Source organism: Lepidochelys kempii, chromosome 11 (genome assembly GCF_965140285.1).
Source record: "Lepidochelys kempii isolate rLepKem1 chromosome 11, rLepKem1.hap1, whole genome shotgun sequence".
NCBI lineage: Eukaryota > Metazoa > Chordata > Testudines > Cheloniidae > Lepidochelys > Lepidochelys kempii.
The window spans coordinates 68,001,386-68,020,739 of record NC_136390.1 but is presented as its reverse complement, the minus strand read 5'-3'; the positions used below and the strand labels follow the sequence as shown (position 1 = coordinate 68,020,739).

Below are 19,354 nucleotides of genomic sequence, written 5' to 3'. Positions count from 1 at the left end.
GAGACTTACAGACTACTCCAATAAGAGGGAGCTCTGATACAAGTAAACATAATTAACACTATGGAAAAGTATTTTGGGCCTTTCTGTTAACTTTTCTCATATTAGAATCTGAGGATATTCAATTGAACTAATTCACTCAGAACAGAAAAGAAATACAAAGTATATGACTAACCTGTGGAACTCATGGTCACAATATATCAGTAAGGCCAACAAGTAAGTAGCTTTAGAAATACTTACGGAGGAGAATGTCCACAGTTAGTGTTTGGCTTATATGCTAAAGCAAAAGAGATTACAATTTTTTTATTCTCACAGGGTTTGGAAGAAACTTCCCCTATGGGAAAATTATTCCATAATTATTTGTATTAGGATTTCTTGCACCTTCCTCTGTAGCATCTGGTCCTTACAACTTCCAGACAGGATACTAAAACAAATAAACCACTTCTCTGATCTAGTATGGCAATTTTAATATTTCCTTCACTTCCTTATGCATTCTTGTGTCTCTGCTGTTATCCTGTGTGTATTGTCTGTTCTCTTCCAAGCGGTGCTGTTTCCTGACCACCTATTAGTCATGCTATTTGACAGTAAAATGACATCTAGGATTTAGAAGTTTGAAGCAGCAACTGACATTCCCGTATTGCTGAGGATTCTAGTAATTTTCACATTGCTTCCCATACACAGACAGGAACAAGGTACGGGAGATTAGAGAAGAGACTTAATGACAGCTGTTCAAAAAGCATCTCAGCACACGTGGTTCTGTAAAACCGTCTAGCCGTGAGTTGTCGAATATTACAAGAGCGATGACTTAAAACAAGTTCTGCTTCAGCATCGTTATAGGATAGACTTTCTCAAATGGTGGAAGCCTACAGTCATATTATTACAAAGATCACTCCAAGGAGTGGTATATAACCTTAGTGAAGTCAACTCACTTAAAATGTCTGCATTTGAAAGATTTTCATCTGTGCACCAATAACTTATGCCCAAGACTTCTTTCCGTAACTAAGTGTACCGTGTACATTGTGTGATTCTGATAAAGTGGAGGTTAAAATGAATGAGATGAAAAGTCTTCAGACAAACCTTTATTAGTAGGGTGTGTGCATGTGTATACGTTTTAAAAAAATACTTAGCACTAATTCCTGTAACATTTCTAACTCTCAGTGTTGGAGCTTAGTGAAAATGAGATGGGTAACATCAGTATCATCGTCACTATCTTGGTTAAATGTTCTCATGGCAGTTAAAAAATTAAACCATTACAATGACTGCAATTAAATTTTACTGAAAGGATTTATCAGTGGAGTTGCCTGCATGAAATGGGGAGACATAGGTATGCAGAGAAGATTTAATGTACTTTGCATTTTCTGCTAAAATAGATGCCTTTTACCAGTTAGTCACTTTCACGATTTAAAGTTCAGTTATCCTCAGGGAAGTAACTCTGTAAAAAGATAACGTAGTGTTCCATATTCGTTCTGCTTCCTCTTTTGCTCTTATCAAATTTGCTTTGTTTACCACTGCCAGCACTACAAGTTCAAGTTGTCATTTGAAAATCAAGTTGTGATTAATCTAGCCTTGTAAAGCCTCACCTTCCTTAGCAAGGATCCTGGAATTTGAACTTTGCTGGCAGATTGACTGATGCATGAAGCAGAATAGCATAAAGCCTGTTCTCCAACAGGTATACTGGCTCTGCACTGCTAGCAAATAACCCAGATTTGTTGGTAACCCAAACAGAAAATGTGCGGTTGTCATTCTGTTTTCCTGACCAAAGCCGCTCTTTGAAAAATATAAACTGATACTTCAATGTTAATAGTCTAATACTTTTTCAGAGGTGCTGTGCACATGCAACTTTCATTTACTTTATTGGAGTTGTGGGTGTGGAGTATTTCTGAAAATTGAGGCATATATTTTAACATGCATTTTAAATATGGGAAACTTTTAATGTACTTTTCTATAAAAGTAAAAAGTTTATTTGTGGTGATCTGTAGATAATGCAAGGACCAGTCCTGTTTTCAAAGCTAGATCAGGTAGTACATTTCTCCTTTTAATTATAAGTAATACTCATTAACATCCGTGCATTCTTGAGAGGAGGGGAAAAAACCCAACCTTAAGGTTAAGTCCTATTGGGATTTCCTTCTGTCCATGTGCAGTGGTATCAACGTAAGGGTTGTGGGAGTCGTTTTAAAACTATGGTTAGTGCTTGAGTTATGAAAACCTTTGAAATATTTTGTCAGTATTTGCTGCTCTGGGTCTCCAGTAAATACGTGATTTCTTCCTTTTTGAGAAAATAAGTATCTTTTTGGAACCCTTTTTAAATTTTGTGCAAGTTCATGTTAATTTCCCACAAAGGAATTGAGCAGAACACGCACAGATTCAGGCTGGCATGCATAGATGAGAGGGAAAAAAATGTGGAAAACATAGTGTTGTGGCATGTAGACTAGGCCTGTAGAATTTTTGACCTCCCCATATACGGGAGGCCCTGTTTGCAATCAAATATATAAGCACAACTTGCCTCATCAAATTATCATTTGCTTTCATGTAAACAAATAGCTTGGTGAGTTTTTTATTTATAACTTGTCTTAAAATTCAAAAATCAGAATGAAAATTAAAATCAAACTGATCAGTGGCCTGTTGGAGCACAGTTGGGCTTTCAGGCTCCTTGGGGTTGGCACAAGCTGGAAGATCTCTCTCTTAAGGTTCAGTAGTGCCACCCATCACCATAGCAATGTCCTTCATAGACTTCATGGAATCTCGGGCTCTTCTTCCTTTGGGGGCTAAAAACTGTAAGTAGGGTTGGTTTTTTTTTGTCCTGGTTGAGTTTTGGTTTTGTTGGTTTCCGATTTTAGGATGGGTGGGGGGCCTGTGTATAATGGAGTGTCAATATTGTGAGTACTACTGAGCAAGTGCACCTTTTGATGGCTGTTAACAGGTTTTATTGATCTTCTTTCAAAAGCAGCTTCACAAATGTGTATTCATGTAGCATTCACACTTGTGCACCTCTAAAACTCTACTCAAATGCAAATAAATTGGTGAATCTGAAAGGGAAAAGCCAAAGTTAAGGTATTCGGATGTTTCTGTTCTGATTTCAAACATCAACTACAAATGACCTGTTCCTGATCATTTTCATTAAAACAGGAATGAAATGTGATTCCTTATATTAGTAATGCAATACAGAGTCAGCTTTTTATTAGCTTATAACCAGCCCAGGTCAGGCACTTGCTATCGTCTGATGGCTGTTGGTTGGCCTCCAAAATAAGGTTATTTAAGGGGCGAAATGATCAGCAAAGCAGTAGTTAATTGTGACATTTTAAAATGTCTGTTAATGACACTTCAGAGTTCATGCCCAATGGGAGATGGAGTTCATACTTGTCTGTCATTGTTTCAGGCAGCTTGAAGACCTGATGCAATTTTGTCCGTCTGATTTGTATTCGGAAGATTATTTGTGCAATCGTGAGAACTATGCATGGTGGTTGGGTTTTTTCCCCCTAATTGAAATGAAAGCTTAGATTCTGCAGCATGAATGTCCAGCAGAGTCACTTAAATATATCAGGCAGGCCCAGTGTATGCTGTGGATGGAACGTTTGACGCCACTCAGCTACAGTGCTCTACTGCAGTACCTATTCCATCTAGGAGTAGGATTTCATTTTCCAGGGGCATCAAGCTATCATCTTTCAGAAGCACTTCTATAAATTCACTTTAAAGAAATTCTTAGAAATTGGCTAAAGTGGAATCTCTTAGTCTTTGATGTTGCAAGGATTTCCACATATGTTTAACTTGATCTGGTAGGAATAATCCCTTTGACTTCAATGTAACTATTCACAGTATGTAAAATTAAGCACACATGTAATTCTTTGTTGAAATGCGACCTGAATATATGAAGTACTCCTGTGAGTTGGCAATAACAATGTTTTGCTCTGTTGCCTTGACATGTGGCCTAATTGCAGGGGTGAAGGCATGTTTGCAAAGCAGAATTCGTGAACGAGAGGAGAAGTATGAAATCTGTGGTGGCCCACGAAGAGGCAGACTCAACCAAGACCAGCTGGTAGCTATTTTTTTTTAAGTGATCTTTTATACCACTACCACATGCGTGGATAAGAGATTTAATACTTCAGTGTGCACTTATTCAGGTGTTTTTGTGAGTGGTGATTGAATTTATTGTTAATGATGGTCACAAGCTGTTAATGGATATCTGACTTATATTCCCATAAATCTTGCCAAAGCTTCAGAGGGAAGTCTCCGTGTCATTATGCAAGAAGTTGCATGAAACACAAAGGCTGAAGTTTCCTCTAGGATTCTCCAGTCCAGTTTCAGTTGCTACTTGGAATCACTCCCATCTAAAAGGAAGGAAAAATATTGTAATTATTTTTCATTCAGTCTAGGTCCATCCTATCTTTTTAACTAACATCTCCTGATTTAAATGGACTGGTGGTGTGATGTAATTTTATCACTTGTATTGTTGTGGCACCTAGCAGCCCTAACCAAGACCAGGGCCCTATCGTGATAGGCACTGTACTAACAGAGGACAAAGGTGTTCCTTGCCCCAGGGAGCTTACAGTCTAAGTAAATGCCTTTCAGAGACTAGCTTTAATTGGTTGGAAACGTATATTGAGGTTTCTAGAAACTGGAATGGTAACTTGTTGCACAACTTAGCCTATATTTTCTGATGCTCCTATTGAGCTAATGCTTGTTCCTTTGACTTCCCCATCATATGCGGAGCTGTGGAACCCTGTACTTATTCTATTTCTTGTTTTCTTTTTTCTTAGCTGCCTAAGTTGTTTGATGGTTGCTACTTCTATTTTTGGGGAACTTTCAACCACCACCAGAAGAATGATCTCATAGAGCTGGTTAAAGCAGCAGGAGGACAAATCCTCATTAGGCAGCCAAAGCCAGATAGCGACGTGACCCAGACCATCAACACAGTGGCATACCATGCCGAACCTGGTTCTGACCAGAGTTTCTGCACACAATACGTTATCTATGATGTGTCTTCTAAATACAACCCAGATAAAATTCGCCAAGGCAAAGTCTGGATGGCCCCTTCCAGCTGGCTTATAGATTGTGTGACGTCATTTCAGCTGTTACCTGTTACAAAGTGAGTATCCCGGCAGCATGAACAAGTTTCACAAATGACCTCCGAGCCTCTTGGGCAGTTGGAACACACTGCTAGGCAGTCTAGAATCAAAAGCTAAAACCGCTCTTCATTATCCACACTTAAAACCACAGTAGAACCCATTAATGACTGGGAGACTCACTGTGAATTGCTGAATTTTGTGAATAAATGAGCAAGCAATGAAAAATAAGGATAATGCATCAAAAATGTACTTTAAGTTAATTTGACACAGCTAATTTTCAGTTGTTATATTTCAGCATACTAATATATGTTCCATATAGTATTTTGTAATTTATAATGAAGTCTTTGTAACATGAAACCTTTATAACACCCTTTGTTGTTCAAACCTTCCCTTCAAAGTGGATGAAATCACCATTTCTTATGTGTGATGTATAAATTAACAGCGTTCTACCGTAAGTATCACATAGTCAGATTTCCCTTTAAAGCCAAGAATTAAAAAATAGAACCCTAAAGTTAAATGCCTAAAACCATACTCCAGCATCTGCCTAATTTCACTGAGATCTAAGGTAGCTGTGTGCTCAGCACTTTTGAAAATGAATACAGATTTAGGAGTCTAACTTCAGACTCCTAAGTGGTATTTGCAAAACCACCTAAGTTACTTAGGACAAGTCCCATTAGACATTCCATAGGATTTGTGGTCTTAAGTCACTTAGGCACTTTTGAAAAATCCCACCCCTCTATTTAAAAATCTTGACCTAACCTACTCTTAATGTTTCACAACAGCATATGAGTCATTATCAAAACTCATTCCACTTTCATACCTGTAAATATATAATTTAAAAAAATCCTAGCAAAATAGCATCTCATTTAAGGTGTGATTTTTTTAAAAAAAAAGTTAGATTTAAAGAGTCAGATTACAGCTATCATAAGAATTGTTTTATCCATGCGTACAAATGGTAATTGTATTACACATATCACTGCTATCATAGCCCCTTTAATGGGAAAACTACGGCACCCACAAGCATAAAATCATGCCTTTTAGAAAATAGAGTTTTTATTAAAAATTTATCCTGATTGCATTTGAGTGAAATTTGACATTTTACATATTTCGTTCTAATCACTGATTTTTATTGAATCCTTTATTGCTTTCTTAATTGACCACAGTTTATGTTAATGTCTATAATCTTGCTTTTTTTCAATGTATTCGAATGGCTTGTGAAGCTTTTCATCCTGTAGGTTGCATATGGTATAATCATGACTTGGAGCCGGGTGATTGTAGTGATTGCTATGTGATGATGACGATGGCTGTGTGATGGGATTAAGCCTTTGTGTTCGTATTTTGTATTGCTTGTAATAAAACTTACGGTGCCAATGACTAAAATAATTTATTACGTAAGTTTAGCTGCAGAATAGATATGAAGCTTGTACATAACTTAACGAGAATTTCAGAATTATTTTGCATAAATTCCCGACACAGCAGCTGAGCGCAACAAAGATTCCGTCTGTGGGAGACTCTTCTGCGGGAAGGACAAATGATTTCTTTTCTATAGCCATTGTCACTGGGGATTGTAGGCCATTTCCATTATTCTCCATGGAACTCTTTGTGGAATGTTGCTTTCTTCGCAGACAGTACAATGGGTAAAATTTTCAGAAGCGGCAAAGTGACTTTAGGAGCTGAAGACCCCGGGATGTAGATCTCTCATTTATCCTGGGTAGCCTTCGGACTGTCACCGTATACTAAAAGCAGGTCTCGTGCACTTGGCTTTGTGTGTGCAAGCGTGCGCACAAATTTCACTGATTAACGGAGTAACTGTTGCAAACTGCTGATTTCTGTGAATAAGCAAACGATGTGAGTAAACACTACAGAGGCGAACATGTATCCATTAATTTATTTTGACACTGGTAGTTCAGTTAACAGCGAAATATCAAATCTAAGTAATAGACTATAGCATACTTCATAAAAATAAGACGCATTCACTGCTGTTGTCATGGAGCACAGCTTTACACCAACAGGGAGTTTAACCCTTTAAGGATTTACTAATCTAATCACTCTCCTCAGAATTTTAAGTGGAGAATCCACCATTTGGGGAGGTTTAGGGGAGCTGCAAATTCTAAATCACACACATGGGAATTAAGGACTGAATAGAAGTGAGGTTAGAAACTATAGAATCATAGAATATCATAGAATCATAGAATATATAAAGTTGCCACAACTCAATGTCAGGGGATGGGAAAAATAACCACATCCTCCTAAGTTTATTTGGTTTGCTCACAAGTGGACTTTTGTGTTTTTCTGAACTAGATCACATTTCCAAACTGGGTTTCTATGAAATGCTGCAAGAACCATATAACATCAGACTGAGTGTTACCTAGTCTTCTCAGCAGAACATACAAAAGTCATAAACTTGGGCCCAGATCTTGCAAGATTTTCTCTGCAGTCAGACTTTTGTTGATTTCAAGGGGGCTCTGTGTAGGTACCAGAATCTGCCTATGGGAATAATTGCAGGATCAGGGCCAGTTTTAGGGCTAGAAGATGGAATAATTCTGTAAAAAATAAATATATATATTTGAGACTACACAAGAATTTTTTAAAATCCGCTAAGAGAACCAGTATAGCAGTATTCACTTTGAGTGTTTCAACTCTAGTACTTAGTATAGTTTACATTTACTGTTAAATTTTTTGACTTGCTGCTTATTTAAAAAAAGCTGTACCCTCACATTAATTTAATTTGATTTCCAAGTGGTTTGGGTATTTGATTCCATAGGATGACCTGGTGAGGTTACTGCTGCAAAGGGAATTATTTATTTGATGTAGACAAAGAATCAAAGATGCAGAAAACAGAAACGCTGTTCAGATTTCACAAAAGTTAGGATTCTGTAGCTTTACTTCTGTAAAAGGCCAAACAAGGGCACGCCTAGAACCCCTTTTGAAGCATTTGGGGCCAATTTTAAACGTTTGAGCTTCCTGGTTCTGAATCTTGATTGCAATCCACAACTCTTACTAATCATTGTAAACAGGTTCAACACCTGTCTCTGCCACAGACTTGCTGTGTGACCTTGGGGAGGTCACTCAGTCTGTTTGAGACAAAGTTCCCCATCTGTGAAATGGAGAGAATACTTCTGCCTCGCTGGGCTGTTGAGGATAAAATCATTAATGTCTACTGGGTACTCCTGTAAGGGTAATAAGGCCTTTACAAGTGCTTAATCAGCAAAAGCTGGCCTACACAGCTAAATAGACAAGACAGACAAAGAGATGGGAAGAGAAGCATAAAGGTCATGTAGCAGAGCCAGGAACAGAACCTAGGTCTCCTGGTTCCCAGCCCTGTGCTCTGACCACTGTACAGTTCTCTTAATTAAACACTTTCCTTTCTGTTGTGTTTGCTTTCAGAGAGTGTTTTTGACTCCATTTAGTTCTTCCAGAAATCAGTGTGCCACACTGATGTTGGGCCACTCTGGATTAAATTCTGTAGCAAAATTTAAATTTCTGCCACAGCATGAAATAAAATCCAAAGCTCTTTTCCTGAATGAAATATTAATATGGACAGCATAATAGGAGATTGTGTTATCTACATTAATATTCAATTCAATACCAAGGCCTCTGGTTTGGAGGTATTTTTCCCCCATTTATTTTGTGCTGTGGCAGCAATGTGAATTTTTCACACTGCTGATAACATGAACTGCATTGCAGAGGTGCCAGAGGAGGTGGAGGGATTGGCAGCCGGGAGTCAGGCACCGTTGGAGGGACGATTTGGCAGCTAAGAGCAGTATCGTGCTGGGCTGCAATCAGTAAACCAGACAGACATGCCCAAGGTCACGCACTGAGTGAGGCACTGAAAGCAGGAGTTCCAGCTGTGACTCCTGTCACCACTGGACACACCCCTTTTAGAGGCACATCCCGTGGCCTGAATGCAAAGCCCCTTGACATCAATGGGAGTATTTCCACTGAATTCTTTTGGATCAGGGTCTGGCTCCAGAAGCTGTGACTATTGGCTGCTGTTAGTAAGGAAGGTAATCAAGTCAAGTACCATTGACTGGGCAACAAAGATATATTGTGTTTAAGCCATCCAGAGCCCCCATTGAACAGTTTCCAGATTGTGTTTTAAACTCCACCAACCCTGAGCAATTCTTTTATGGCCATAGGCAGAAGGTTTAATAGAGAAACTGTCATTAACACAAGTGTTAATATAATTTAACTGTAGCGAGGAGACTACAATTAAAGGCTAAGAGGGTCACCCCCACCTCCAAGCCATCAGATTCCCATTTCTTTGCTTTTAACACACTTGTCAAACACAAAGCAGTAAAACCTTTCAGGCATGAAATCACACTGAGCCATTGTTTTCAAATGATGGCCTGCCATGGAAGACCATTTCTAGACATGGCATTTTTAGAGAAATTGCTTGGTGAAAGATATCTTAACTTGCGCAGTGAGAAACACAGGAAACTTCCTGACCAAATAAACCCCGTTCAGGCTCTTGGACATAGACCCGATTTTCCAAAGAGCTTGGCACCAATTTAAACCCCTAATTAAGGGCCAGATTTTCAGAAGTGCTCAGCAGCACCTGTTGCACCATTTACGGCCAGATTTTCCGAAGAGCTCAGCACCCAATGTTCTGGGCTCCATGGAAGATCTGGCCACTTTTTTTGTGCCTCATTGGGACCTTAAATTCTTTGGAAAAGTTGCCCCGGCGTTATGGGTACTGAGCACTTGAAAAATCAGCCCTTAGGAAGAAATCCAGTGCTCAGTGAAGCAAACAGGCTCAGATTGACAGCAATGAGTGTTGGATTGCCCCTTTGAAGGTGTTCTTTTGGAATTTTGAGTCTTCTGGTCATAAATATTAGGAGTGATACTTCAAGGTCCTTAGCATTCTCATCTCCCATTGAAATAGATGGGAGCACCCCGTGAGAACAGACCTAGTATGCTGATGTTTAACTGATAATTGTTTCATTTCCACCAACCCCCAATACATTACTCAGGTGTTGAAGGTGTTTTCCAAGTCAAACTTTGTGTTTTACATGAAAATATGGGATTGCAATCCCTGATTCTTCTTCTAGTAGATGCAGCCATGTATTCCACTTAGGTGTGTGCGTGCTCAGCACACCAGAGCAGGAGAATCTTGCATAGCAGTAGTCATAGAGGGGTGGTGGTCATGCTTCATGGCTATCGTCCCTGCCCTGGCTGTATGAGGCAGTGCTGCCCTGACCCCACTCAGTTCCTTCTTACCGCCTGTGGCTGGAGTCGGAGCTCTGTGTGGTTTAATCTCACAATCCTCCATCTCAGTGATTTTTTTCTAGTTGTATATAGTTAGTGCCCTAGGGTGAGTTAGATTTAGGGTTAGTTGCGTATTTCCCTGGGGATGCCCTCACCAGGCTGTAAGCACTGTCCTTTGTGTCTGGGGGGGAAGTGATTCCCAGCATTCCCCACATGCGGTGCTTGCTCTGCTTGGGCAAGGCTCATGTCAAAGAGCAATGTTCGATGTGCACATCATTCATGAAACAGACTCGGGTGGCTTAGAGACCTTCTCCTAAAGCAGCACCTGCTCCAACAGACCATGCGTCCTGCTTCGGCACCGAGGCCTACGTCAGACCGGAGGTCGCCCTAAGGTTCTGAGAGAGCTGCTGTTTTGCACTCTGGACCTGGCACCTCGCCAAAGAGACAGTGGAGCCATTCCCCATCGAGGAAATGGTTGTATAAGACCTATTGTGACCACTCCGTGACTCTTCTGCCTCCTCCGGACAGCGTATGGGTTGGTGTGGTGTTAATGGTGGCGTACAGGTTGGAGCAGCTCCCTGTAACCATTCCCTGATACCGCGTAGGGAAGTGTCCTGTGGGCTGTCTTTACGGCTTGGGGCATTCTGACGATTGACCCATCTGCTACAAGGGTCAACAGGAAATGCCATCTGTTCTGCTCTTGCGAGGGCCTTTGTTCAGGCTCCCTCTCTGATGCCTTCCATCTGTGCTGGCATATGGAGCTCCTGAACGCTTCCCCCCCCAAGCCTGATCATTCCACAGGTCAGCCTCAAGCTGAAAATGGATGGGGCCAAGCTCATCCTCATTCCCCAGGGATGGTGAAGAGTTGGTTCTCTGACCTTCTCATGCTGTCAGTTCAGCCTCTCATACCCTTTCTTCTCCATCCTAACCTACCCTCACAGAATCACGGTCATACCTTGCATCCCGGGCTCAGGTCCTTGCATCTCCCAGTGTGGGTGCTTTGTGGTTGAGTGAGGCAGGAGGGCATTGCTTGACAGCCGTCCAACAGGTTCTCCTTAATAATAGAAAGCCCTCTCCCAGAATGGCCTATACAGCTCAGTGGAAGTGGTTTTCAGTGTGGTCATTCGCCCACAGAGTTCAATTGATGCTCGCATCTACCCAGTACATCTTGGAGTACTGGCTACATCCTCAGCCTGCGGGCCTTGCGCTCAGCTCACTGAGAGTGCATCTTGTGCCAATTTCAGCATTTCACCCCTCACTCATGGAAGATCAGTCTTTTCCAATGCAAGATTTCTCAAAGGACTTCTTCGCCTCCATCCACCAATCCAAGAGCCGTTCCAGTGTGAGACCTTAACGTGGTCCTGGCGGCCTTAATGGAACCACCGTTCGAGCCTCTGGCATCTTGTTCCTTCCCGCTTTTGTGTGAGAAACGTGCATGCCTGGCGCGAATAATATCTGCAAGGCGGGTCTGTGAGCTGCAGGCTTTGAGGGCACGGCCTCCCTACACACAATTCTCTAAAGATAAAGTAACTTTATAGCTGCACCCAAACTTTTTGTCTAAGGTGGTCTCTTGGTTTCATTTGAGCTACGTGGTATGTTTGCTGCGTTCTTTCCTAAGCTGCGTTCATCTCCGGAGGAGCAGCGTCTCCACACTGTAGACGTCAAGTGATGGCTAGCCTTCTACCTGGACAGGACTAAACCATTTGCTGCTTCTCCTCATCTGTTTGTGTCAAATGCAGATTGTATGAAGGGGCAAGTGGTCTATTCATCTACGATCTCTTTGTGGATATCATCTCATATCAAGACTGCATACAAAATAGCTTTGATGGCACCTCCTCAGTGGGTGCGAGCTCAAGCAATGTCAGTAGTTCCTCAGTGACATCTCAATAGGGGACATCTGAGGGCTGCCACGTGGTCATCGATGCATACATTCATGAACCATTACGCTATTACCACATCAAGCAGAGTGGATGCAAGCGTTGGGTGGGCAGTCCTGCAATCCTTGTTCAGACAGACTCTGAGCCCTGCCTCCTGTGGGCGCTGCTTGTGAGTCACCTAAGTGCTATACATGGCTGCATCCACTAGAAGAAGAAGAAACGGTTACTTGATGCAGACGTGTTGTGCGACCCATCCTCTGTCCCCTCTGCATTGGAGTCTAGTCTCTGGGCATTCAGTGCAAAGGAACTGAAGGGCGGTGCGGGGGAGCTGCCTCATGTAGCCCGGGGAGGGGCTATGGCCATAAGGCATCAGCGCGGCCCCTCTACGGCTACTACTAGGCAAAATTCTCCAGCTCTGGTGGACTGGATGCATGCACACCTACGTGGATTACCCATCTGCATCACATCTTGAAGACCCACCGTTATAGTAAGTTACCGTTTCTTTATTTCTATTATTGTATATGATTTATTCGGAAAGGATTTACTTTAGAGTGTAAATAATTGGTCGCAGACAACTTTAATAGAAGAAAGGGAAAGTCTTGCAGGTGGAGCCAGTGGTTTTAAGTTTGAATTAAAAATGAAGGAGCTGATCCATGCAAAATGTCTGTTACTTTCCCTGTCGCATGCCCTAAAGAGTGATGCTGCAACCTGGAGCACGCACACGGCCGGTGTTTTGAGAGAGGGTGCACTTCAGTTATGAGGGAGCCTGAGGGGTTCGCATTAGGGACTAGACCGTTGGACTTGTGGTTTCACTTCTCAGGCAGGGCTGCTAGACAGAGGAGCAACACCCCAAGAGTGTGTCTAGAGACCCCAGCCGGGGGCAGTGCCTGGACTGCGTTCTGACCCAGGAGACTTAAAGGGCACAAGGAGCCCAGTGAGGTGGGCTCCAAACCCCACAGACTGGGGAGCATCCAGCCAGAGGCGGGAGCACCACCAGACCATGTGTCTGAGACACAAGTGCTTCCATGGTGCAACTGTCTCACACTGACCATGGGGAGGGGATTGAAAGAGGCACTACATGCTTGAGTCCTTGTCCCATAATATGCTTATGTTTGCACACCTTCTTTCATCCCGAAGGATCCCAAAGCATGCTGCAAACAGTGGCCCTGGCCTTGCATTGTGCTTCACTCTTGTGCTTTCGTGGGGCACCAGTGAAGTCAATGGGGATCTGAGCAGACCTCCTGGCATATGGGTCACATTCTGACTGCTTTGCACCACGCTGGCAAGGCAAACCCGACGTGTAGCTGGCCTGACCAACCAGTTAAGATGGATTTATGGCTGCCTTGCTATGCAGTCGGAGTGTATCAGCAAACATGATGATAGGTCAGATGCACTGTGTAGAACATATGCAGGTCTAGCTTGAGCTCTCATTTATACTAAGGCTGCTTTACCCTCCTGCGGCAATAAAGGGGCTTTTAAAGTGGGTCTGAACTGGCCCTTTTCACTGTCAGAGGGGGGTGAAGTGGCCTCAGTGATTGTATAATGCCACTGACCTGCAGCTGGGGTGGCAGCCAGCCAGTGCACGGTGGGGGAGGGGATAGAGAAATTCTGGCCAGTTACACTAGTGCAAACCCCTGCTCTTCTAGAATATCATCTGATCCAAGCTTTAATGCCCCCACACAAGCAGAAGGGGCCTCGACTTTATGGCCTCAGCTAGAAGACCCATCAGCGTTAAACATGGAACTTGATTCACGCTGAGAGCTCTAACCCATCCTCAGCAGCCTTCGTGGGAGGTGGCGAGAGGAGAGGGAGCCGTATTTGACTGAAAGCTATTTGCATTTTGCAAATTGTATCCATTATTGTTGTAATCCACCAAATTACGTGTTTGCGAGCCCATGAAAATCCCATTATTCTTGCTTTTATTTCCTCATCAGTTTGGCTCAGGGCACCAATTGTGTCAGCATGGAGCCTCATTAGTGCCGCTGATGTTAGAGCCATGAAGCAACTTAGTTCTCAAAGCACCTTTCTGAAAGAGACGGTTATGGCAAGCTCTCCGTATGACGGTACCAGCCTGCATCCCTTCCCGGAGCCATTTGTCGGTGCACACCTGCGGCAGGGCGACTAAAGCCGCTGCTGAGTTGTGTTGTCGTCCAGCCCCAGGAGCAGGTTGTGTCTGGGTTAACGGTTCTGAAAATACAGCCCAGAATCTCTGCATATAACAAATTGTCAGCTTCACACAACTCCTGGCTTATCAGGTATTGAAGGTCATGCCACATGTCATTCACAAGGCATATTCCCTAAGATTTGCAGGTCTTCCCTAGTGCTTACTCGGGTAACATACCCAGGGCACTCACACTAAGTATAGGCTTCAAGATCAGCCACTTGGAGTGGAGCAGAAGCCTTGGGGGAGCAATGAGCTTCTGAGGCGGTGAGTGAATAGAAGAGCGAGGTGCAAGACAGAGCAGGAGGAGGAGAGAAGGAAAGAGAGCGCCTCCATGCTTAAGTGGATGACCCTCAGGAGGTAGACAAAGAGTCCATTTCAAATGATTATTATCATGTTTACTAACATCTCAATACCCTGGTGACTGGTATTGCACAAAAGGCCCCTAGATAAAGAAGCTGCAAAGGTGGCTTAAATCCTTATTAGTGGTCCGGCTGCAGCCCCAGAAGCCAGGAAGTGCAAGGGTCTGTTGTATTTAGAACTGATGGAGAATGTTTTGACTAAACCTCTCTCTCTTTTTTTTTTTTTTGCCATTGGAAAATGCAGATTTGTGGAATCCAAAGCTGTTTGCGGGAAAGGGTTGGTTTTGACAAAGTTCCTCTATTGGGAGAGAAAAACGGAAGTGAAGAGCGTTGAAATGGGGGGTCTTTGGACACTTTCCCGTTTTTCAGTTCCAACCGACTTTTTCCTTCCACAATGAAATTAATTTAGAACAAACCTATTTAAAAAATAAAAAGGTCAAAAATGGAAACTGTTTGAAATTATTATGAGCCAAAAAATTGGGGCCGGGGAGGGGAGGGGTAGTTTTGGTTCACAAAGATGCAGAGATTGCATCCCGGGTCAGAACAGGAAACATTTTCAAAATCTCAAACATTCTTGCGGGGAATTCCTGCCCAACTAACCCTTTGCTCTAACTGTGCAAAGGGTTGTACGTGCACACGGTAGGAGACCTGAAGATTTCACCGTGTGACTCGACAAGACATAGGCAGCACTGTTCTGATGTTACAGCCAAGGCTCTGAGGCACAGAGAGAGTCAGTGAAATGCTCACGGTCACACCAGCAGGCTGTGGCAGAGCTGGGAATTGAACCTGGATCTCCTGACTCCAAGCCAAGAGCCTAACTGCACCATCTTTTCTCCTTGGCACCTCTTCCCCAGGCCTGTGCTCAGACTGTCGCCCTTGGTGTGTGGTATTATGAAGAATTAGATTCACAGAGTTCATCCTGCGATGTTCCAAATGGATTCCAGATGGCCAATTAAGCTATATTTTGTCCTAGTTTGCCAACAATCTTTCTAAAACTATCATTACTTATGAGGCTAAATCACAATTTCCTTTCAGTCCTGCAGAGCGATAAATCTTTTTACATTTTTTAAAATATTTGATCTCTTAAGTGAAATGCATCTGAGCACGGAAAGCAGGGTATATAATGAGCCCGTAGGATGTGATCCATATACACAAACTTAAAAGTCGATGATGGGCTCTCTGCTTCTCTCACACATGCACACACCTTAGCTGATATTAAACTTAGCATGTTAAAAAACTGAATTATAAATAGATTGATGTGAAAGTGATGAGAGAGAGTGGACGCAGGACCTTCATGAAGTGATTGTTCTTCACTGAAGGGAATCCTATACAATTCCTAATAGTGGGGGGGAAAATACACATGTCTAACTAGTTCACTGTATGGACGACTCCTTTGCAAAGTTAAAGTATTATATTAAAAAACCCTAAGTTAAATGAACATTAAAGTTGTAAAGTCAAGCACTCAAAAACTTAGGAAAATGCAAGAGAGGTAAACTATATGGCCACTTATGTGGGCTGGACAGTCATATTATTTGTGGGGTACTAAATAAGAGAGGATCTTTTTCAAAATCCTCAGTTCTGAGGGCCTTTTAAAGGTCTTCCATACAGTAACACTGTGTTAAACTAAACCTGTGTAGATTTTCTTTATTCAACTTTCTCCTCAAAACGCCTTGCCTTGGGGTACCACTTCTGCATCAGACTTTTGCAGGCTAATTCTCGACATTATGATCCTGCATGTCCTGATTTCCAGACAATGCCGACTAATGGATTTTTGCATTAGTAGCTAGTATCAGGAAATCTACTACCAAAAGGTTAATGTACATCCATTAGTTTTTTTTATTTGTTAGTACAAGACAACCAATTTCTGTAAATTCACAAGGACTTAAAAGGGCATGAAGCACTTGAAATCCTGTATCTGAGACGCGTTTGTGCTATTAATGTTGCTCTGATTAAATATTGTCGATGAAGCTTGATTCATTCACTGCACCTTAAGTAATGTGGTCTCTGCTTTCTGAGACACTAGTCTCAACAATAAAAAATTCTATTGTGTAGATCTTTGAGATTTTGTCTCCCTGGCACAGATCCCATTGGGAATGGCTTTCTAGCTCACATAGGTCCTGGATTACATGAGAAACCGTGATTTCACACATTTAAGTGTTCCCCAGTTACATTCCCAGTATGTTGAACAGAAGACAACCCAAAAAGAAATAATATAGCTTGTCCTACCCCATTTTGTGGCCTATGTTGTACGGAAGGTCAGGCAAAATGACATAATACTGTGGCTCGCAGATGACTATACCCCTTTCAGGAGTCTGATTGGTCTTGGTGCCCCCAAGTTTCACCTAATTTAAAAACTAGTTGCTTACAAAATCAGATATACAAATATAAAAGTGTCACAGCACACTATTACTGAAATATTGCCTACTTTCTTATTTTTACTATATAATTGTAAAATAAATAAGTTGGAATATTAATATTGTACATTTCAGTATATAGAGCAGTGTAAACAAGTAATTGCATGAAATTTTAGTCTGTACTGACTTCACTAGTGCTATTTCTGTAGCCTGTTGTAAAACTAGGCAAATATCTAGATGAGCTGATGTATTCCCTTAGAAGATCTCTGGGTACCCCCAGGGTATGCATATCCCTGGCTGAGAACCACTGATACAATGGACTTAAACCCTGTTAAGCGAATGGCCACAACCACCAAGCCTCCAAGACAATGCATCAGAACTGTGCCTAATTTGATGTGGTGTTTTAGTAAATTTCATGAGAAGTTGTTTTCTCTCATCAGTGGCTCACTGTCTGGGGCTTTATATTTATGATTCACCAAATCTTAGATGTGCCCTAATCCAACTCCCAGGCTTCAAACCCACAGAACTGTGAAAGGTCAGGAATATTAGCATCTCTAGGCTAATTAAGCTAGAATAGCACTATATAGCTTTATCAGTGGTTAAGGCTTGATTCTGGAAGGTGTTGAATACAATGTCCCTGCTGTCAATGTTGCTTAACACTAAGCACATGCTTAAGCGCCATAGAATCATAGAATATCAGGGTTGGAAGGGACCTCAGGAGGTCATCTAGTCCAACCCCCTGCTCAAAAGCAGGACCCATCCCCAATTAAATCATCCCAGCCAAGGCTTTGTCAAGCCTGACCTTAAAAACTTCTAAGGAAGGAGATTCCACCACCTCCGTAGGCAACGCATTCCAGTGTTTCACCACCCTCCTAGTGAAAAAGTTTTTCCTAATATCCAACCTAAACCTCCCCCACTGCAACTTGAGACCATTACTCCTTGTCCTGTCCTCTTCCACCACTGAGAATAGTCTAGAACCATCCTCTCTGGAACTACCTCTCAGGTAGTTGAAAGCAGCTATCAAATCCCCCCTCATTCTTCCCTTCCGCAGACTAAACAATCCCAGTTCCCTCAGCCTCTCCTCATAAGTCATGTGTTCCAGACCCCTAATCATTTTTGTTGCCCTTCGCTGGACTCTCTCCAATTTATCCATATCCTTCTTGTAGTGTGGGGCCCAAAACTGGACACAGTACTCCAGATGAGGCCTCACCAACGTTGAATGGGGACGATCACATCCCTCGATCTGCTGGCTATGCCCCTACTTATACATCCCAAAATGCCATTGGCCTTCTTGGCAACAAGGGCACACTGCTGACTCATATCCAGCTTCTCGTCCACTGTCACCCCTAGGTCCTTTTCCGCAGAACTGCTGCCTAGCCATTCGGTCCCTAGTCTGTAGCTGTGCATTGGGTTCTTCTGTCCTAAGTGCAGGACCCTGCACTTATCCTTATTGAACCTCATCAGATTTCTTTTGGCCCAATCCTCCAATTTGTCTAGGTCCCTCTGTATCCTATCCCTGCCCTCCAGCGTATCTACCACTCCTCCCAGTTTAGTATCATCCGCAAATTTGCTGAGAGTGCAATCCACACCATCCTCCAGATTCAAAGATAATGGCCAATGGCTCTGCAATCACAGCCGCTAGTTCCTTTAGCACTCTTGGATGCAACTCGTCCGGCCCCATGGACTTGTGCACGTCCAGCTTTTCTAAATAGTCCCTAACCACCTCTTTCTCCACAGAGGGCTGGCCATCTATTCCCCATGCTGTGATGCCCAGCGCAGCAGTCTGGGAGCTGACCTTGTTCGTGAAGACAGAGGCAAAAAAAGGCTTGATTCTGCCTTGCCCTGTTAGGTATTGCGTGTTCAAGTCAAAAATTCCGTGGCACTTTAATTCTACCTTAATGATTCCTCAATCTATATTTTTCAATTGCGCGTAATCTTACAATGATCTTTGGAGCAGTTTACCAACAAAAAGCCTTTGATAACATTCAGGGTGGTCGCCGTGTTAGTCTGTATCAGCAGAAAGAACGAGGAGTCCTTGTGGCACTTTAGAGTACTTGTGGCATCCTCCCTTATGTCAGGTATCCAAAAGTCAATAACCCGACAGTATTCCTGACTGGAGAGCTAAAGTCTGATTTTTCAGCTTCCGGACATTATTATACTATAATGATGATTATTTTTCTGCTTGAAAGACGCGTGGCTCATGACCTGGTGAATCCCACAGCATGTTCTTGTATTTCATCCCCACAGCAGCAGCTTTCAGAGCAGAAGCATAGTAGCACTTTGTACCGCTGCACAGTTGGGTGTGTAGTATCTGTTTCACCTAGTGACCTCT

At 42.6% G+C, this 19,354-nt stretch overlaps 2 protein-coding genes across 3 annotated transcripts in view; one reads left to right on the top strand and one right to left on the bottom strand.

Moving 5' to 3' along the window:
- Positions 1 to 19,354, top strand: part of BARD1 (BRCA1 associated RING domain 1) — an 80,781-nt gene that overhangs the window by 58,463 nt on the left and 2,964 nt on the right. For both annotated transcript variants that reach the window (XM_073306728.2, XM_073306727.1), the window contains 2 exons: positions 3,933 to 4,030; positions 4,752 to 5,080. In XM_073306728.2, coding sequence (XP_073162829.1) covers positions 3,933 to 4,030; positions 4,752 to 5,080 — 427 coding nt within the window. The remainder of the gene's footprint in view (positions 1 to 3,932; positions 4,031 to 4,751; positions 5,081 to 19,354) is intronic.
- Positions 6,486 to 19,354, bottom strand: part of VWC2L (von Willebrand factor C domain containing 2 like) — a 125,090-nt gene continuing 112,221 nt past the window's right edge. The window contains exon 4 of the mRNA XM_073306731.1: positions 6,486 to 6,889. Coding sequence (XP_073162832.1) covers positions 6,858 to 6,889 — 32 coding nt within the window. The 3' untranslated portion in view covers positions 6,486 to 6,857. The remainder of the gene's footprint in view (positions 6,890 to 19,354) is intronic.